At 41.3% G+C, this 5,258-nt stretch overlaps 1 protein-coding gene across 1 annotated transcript in view; it reads left to right on the plus strand.

Moving 5' to 3' along the window:
* LOC107687432 (protocadherin-9-like) overlaps positions 1–3,637 on the plus strand; it is a 57,337-nt gene extending 53,700 nt beyond the window's left edge. The window contains exon 3 of the mRNA XM_016484781.1: positions 3,084–3,637. Within this exon, the coding sequence (XP_016340267.1) occupies positions 3,084–3,457 (374 nt within the window). The 3' untranslated portion in view covers positions 3,458–3,637. The remainder of the gene's footprint in view (positions 1–3,083) is intronic.
* The last annotated feature ends 1,621 nt before the right edge of the window (positions 3,638–5,258 follow it).

Below are 5,258 nucleotides of genomic sequence, written 5' to 3' on the forward strand. Positions count from 1 at the left end.
GCTGAAACTTCACAGACACATTCTGGGGACACCAGAGACTTATATTACATATTGTAAAAAGGGGCATAATATGCCTCCTTTTAAGGAAAGTATCATTTTTATTTCATTTTGTCACTTATGTACTCGCATCTAAATGCGTGCTTTCTTTTCCAGTTTTCATTTGTTCACCTAAAACAACTTCAAAAGCATTTTAAAGAGATCTGCATTTGATTGGCTATTAGTCTATATATATATATATATATATATATATATATACTGGAAGAAATGAGATCCAGTAATGGATAATAGATGTAAGAAACTGTTTTCACACCTGCCTACATAGAACCACAAGAATATCACACACACACGCACACACATTTCTACACTCCCAACACCTCACTTTTCAAACACCATCTGTAGCACACATCTTTCTTGCACAAAGACATGTGCACACACTACTACTTCACAAACACATAGACAGTAGCGTCATCTAACACACATGCTCCTTTTCCTACGCACATCCTTCCCCTCACACACGCACACACAGGTTGCACACGCTCAATTTTATTCCGAGTTCACCACACACTTTTTTCTCCCACACAATCTAGCCTTCTCACACACATGCACACAAACAGGACTGTAGAACTCTAATGTGTTTGTTCCACAGAGGGGCGAGTTGATCTATTCCGTTTGGTGAGATATAAAGCCTCTTTCCTCCTCCAGTAAACGCCCTCTTTTACACTATTCCAGACCTCTTTGATGTATTGACCATGTCGGTTCCTGCTTATTGGGAGTTTTTTGAAGCATACATACATTTGTGCGGTGGTGGGGTCAGTGTGGTGTTTTCGTGTGGAGAGAACTGTCAGTTATATTGTGCCGGTGGAGCCTCACAGAGCTCTTTTTAATGAGTGTATTAAAGCTGCCTGGATGTTCAATGCCAGTGGAGGTACATCCCCTGGGCCCCAGCGTCCACCTCAGGGCTGCCATCTGTAGATCTCTTGCACATTTAAGAGTCTCCACTACTTTTCTCTTCATTTTCTCTGTCTCTGGAAGATGAAGTAGTTTGGAACTGTGGTAAGAATCGAAAGTGGAGAGAAAGGTAACATGGCAAGCAGAGTGTGCAGATCAGAGGTTCTTAACAGTGTTGGGGAGCAGCTAGCTACAAGTAGCGACGCTACTAACGTAACTACATTTTTCAGTAGCTTTTCCAGTAGCCAACTACTTTTTCCAGGAAATAGCGGTGTAGCGCGACAACACTCTATTTTGTGAACCTGCAATAGACTGAAGCAGTGCAGTGTCTTTTTACGAGATCGCATACTAAAACAGTGCATTACTGCCATCTATTGGTACTGTATATCACGCAGCGCCAGTAGTAAATGCTGCTCATCTCTGCAAGTGCTGTGAGTTTGAGTGCATCTGAAAAAGCAACTCGCGCCTTAATGAGAAGCATTTATAAACCTGTTGTCCAACAAAAGAGAAAATTCAATAACATGATTTTACTCCACAACATCAGTCAAGAGTTTGAAATAACTTCATTATCTCATCTGATGTGGCTTCTTATCACAGAATGAGGCGGAAAATATATTCTATACTGTAATAAAGGCTATGTCAAATAGCAATGGATTATAAATTTCCGTTATTATAAAATACCCAAGATGGCTTGAAGAACACAGAAAAACCATCTCTGTTTACGATCAGATCATTTTAAACCGGCAAACTCCTGGAAAACTTTACGTCCAAGGATCCATAAATGCATACGCAAATGCATTTAAGCAGTCAGTTCAAAACAGCGCTAATGCTGTGAAAACATAAACCGTTTTTTTATTCAAAACACCCAACCGCTGCATGATCATATGCTATGTAAACTAACTCTCGGTTGGATAAAGCAAACCAGTGTCATGCTAGTAAAGTTTTGATGGATGATATTTGTTATCAAGGTGAAGACGATTACAGTGACTTACAGGAGTCGTACATTAGCCATGCATGAGTCCATTATTATTGATGTGTACACCCTTGGCGCACTGATTGCAACAGCATCGTATTACATTATAAATAACACAAATGCTTCCTTTTGGACCTAGATTCCCAATGCTACTTGAAATTCTTATCTATGTCAGACAAATAAGTAACTTTGTTATTTTACTGTTTTTATAGATTTTTTTTCCAAGACTCTGTCTTCCTATAACTGTACAAATTCTGCTAAAAATGTATGATGAATAAAAAGACCATGACTCCATCTGCATTTCCAGCAACCCCACGTGGGTTCATGACTGAGAGGTTGAAAACCTCTGATGTGAATGCACAAGGGTGAGGAACGTGGTCCACAGAGTGGAACGGCTCCTGAGAAAGAGTGCATGTGGTTGGTGGATTACAGGGAGTGTGTGTTACTGTAGCTCTCTGTATGGCTCTGTCAGAATGAGGTCACTGGGTCTCGGCCCTATTTAATTAATTAGGGAACAGTGGAATGGAAAATGGATAGCAATAAGAGGCTCACTAATTTCAGACCTGCCAATCAATAAGCCTTAGCACTGAATTTTCCTTCAGGGGCCTTGGTGGGTCTCATTTAATGTTGAATGTAGGATACTGAATGCGAGCATGCCTGTATGTGTATACATGTATAAATATTCAAGATGTGTTTATCGCGGGATTGCAGCCCAAGGGACATAAATGCAGGAAAAAGTGAATTGCACTTTTGCCACCAAACTTCCAATACATATGTGGGCATGCAGACATTCGAATGACCTAGCAACCGCCAATCGGGATATCTACACTATGAAGAAACCATTTCAATTCAAATGACTTGAAGGAATCAAACCAGAAGAATCTGACCCACAGTAGCCACTGATGAAATCCCAGTATGCAGTGCATAACAACAGCACTGTGCATAGCAACAACTGCCTCTCACATAGCAACCACACCACAGTGCATAGCAACCACTGGCAGCTCTTTGTGTATTCCCTGTTAGTTGCTTGCATTTGACGCTAGGTGAACTGCAGTGTCTCTGTGACTCACCCGGTAGAAATGAACAAGTTTTGATTTGCTGTTCTTTAATATCATTTGCTCATCATTAAAGACTGCTTTTTTTGTGTGCCTTCTTCTCACAGATATTCGCTCACTACCTGATGTTGCCATGACGGGAAACTGCAGTCAGGAGTGCAGCGAGCTGGGTCACTCAGATGCCTGTTGGATGCCCGGTCAGCCTTCGCCCGTCCGCAAGACCCGCAATCTCCCTAAACTGTCCACGTTTGTGCCTTATCAGGAGAGGGGGAGCCTGGGACGCCTGGCTAATGGGAGCGTGAGGCTGGGAGGAGAGGAGAACAGGCCACGCTTCCCACCTTCCCGTAGTGCCTACTCCAGTAGTGACCACACCCCCAGTGACCACGCCCCACTGGAGGAGGTGCCTCTGAGAGTGACATCAGAGTTCCCGCCTACCAGCCCCCCCTCCAATCACACTTCGAAAAGAGAGATATACCTGTGAGATAACCACATGCACCATCTTTGATTGATGCACATCAGAAATTAGAGAGACACGGTTGCGAAAAGAGAACATCGAATTTGCGACAGGATATAAATTGGATAGTGGAAAAATACGCTATTGTCATAATGTCAGAGTAGATTTATTTTATTTATTTATTTATTCATTGATTCATTCATCTATTTATTATCACTTTCAACATGTTTTACTGTTACTTTAAACTTTTTATACTGTTTTTGCATACCATCACAAAAACCGATGCATACTTTTACGTGACTAACCGACTTTTAGCTTCACTAGCCTACAGAATGTTCATGGGTTCTTCTACTAGATTACCAAGTGCTGTAGTTGACTGGAGATACTGCTGTAAAAGGGTCTTGACATACAGAGTGTCTAACACTCTTAACTTGATCCTGTCCTCAGAGGAGAGCAGTCTTTATACATGTAAAACGCTGTAAATACATTTGTATGGTGAATATATGAATATTACTAACAGGCTCAAGTTGAAAAAATAGAAAAAAAAAAAAGGTCAAAAGTTACATCTAAATCAGCCTCAACACCTGAAGTGTGTCAGTACCACTGCTTTTGAGGGTCTGAACATTTGTAATGGCCATATAGGAATGTGAATAAACGTGAATAGCTGGAGTGGAGGGGAAAACATCCTGATGGTGCTCCATGAGCTTCGTTGTGTCCGTGTAGGGCCCAGTTCCTCACCTGTTGTGCTGTATGTCCATATGCACGCTGCAGCATAGTGTATAGCTGTGTGTGGGTGTGCGTTCAGAGGGCGGGCAGTGGGATTAACATCGATTAACTCACTATGGCAGACCTTAACATATGCCGGTGTGTGCGTTCATGCGTCAGGGGACCTACTGTCACGAAAAGTAACACATGTGGCTTTTGGCACATTAACACGCTATTCAACAGATGAGAATGTGCGTGCATACTTTTGTGTCATGTGGCAGAACTTGTGTTTTTTGGCACTGTGAATCTCTCCTGAACTCCCACGATGTAGTGCAAATGCTGCCTGGCACTCGCAAAGACGCCTACGGCTCACACAGCACAGCCTCAGTGAGGAGGAGACCACCTGCCTCCCCTCAAATTATCAGTATGGTTTTGTTAAATTGACGGTGTGTGTTAAGTCCACAAACACACCTCGTCTCCATCAAATGAGTCCTTTTTTGCCACACTCATATTCACGGTCCTGTTTTCTTTGTTTACATAGTTTTTACAGTTTTAAATGAAATATTTGTGTCCTATTTAGACTTTGTTTGAAGAACAAATGTATTAATGCCTTAAAAACAGTTGTATATAACAATCACAATGGACAAATTAGACTGATAATCCTGTCTTGTCTTTCGCATGTCAATTGTGCATGTTTTTTTTCCACAATCAAAAAATGACAAATGTTACCTACGATCACATCACCATTCGCCATTTCCCTTTTTTCAGCCACCTTTCTTTTTTTTCCATAATTGTTCTGTCCTCCATCAGTTGGGAATTTCTTCGGGTTAGTCTTTTCTTTGACACTGGCTACGTTTACATGCACAATTTTGGTTCAATGGACTGAATTCATTCCGATTTATGAATCTGAATGTAGTGTTTACATGAACGCTAAATAAAGTGATCGGGTTGATGTGTGCGTTTATATGTCACAAGCTTCAAATTATTATTATAGCTTCGGAATTAGTTTTTAACAGCAGAATTAATATTTATTAATTTATGGATAGATATACATATAAACCACTGTGCCGTGCTGCTCATATTTATCACGCAGTAAAAATGCCCCTCCCCGCGCCCAAAACGG

The sequence above is a fragment of the Sinocyclocheilus anshuiensis genome, unplaced genomic scaffold (assembly GCF_001515605.1).
Source record: "Sinocyclocheilus anshuiensis isolate Anshui unplaced genomic scaffold, SAMN03320099.WGS_v1.1 scaffold205, whole genome shotgun sequence".
Taxonomy (NCBI): domain Eukaryota; kingdom Metazoa; phylum Chordata; class Actinopteri; order Cypriniformes; family Cyprinidae; genus Sinocyclocheilus; species Sinocyclocheilus anshuiensis.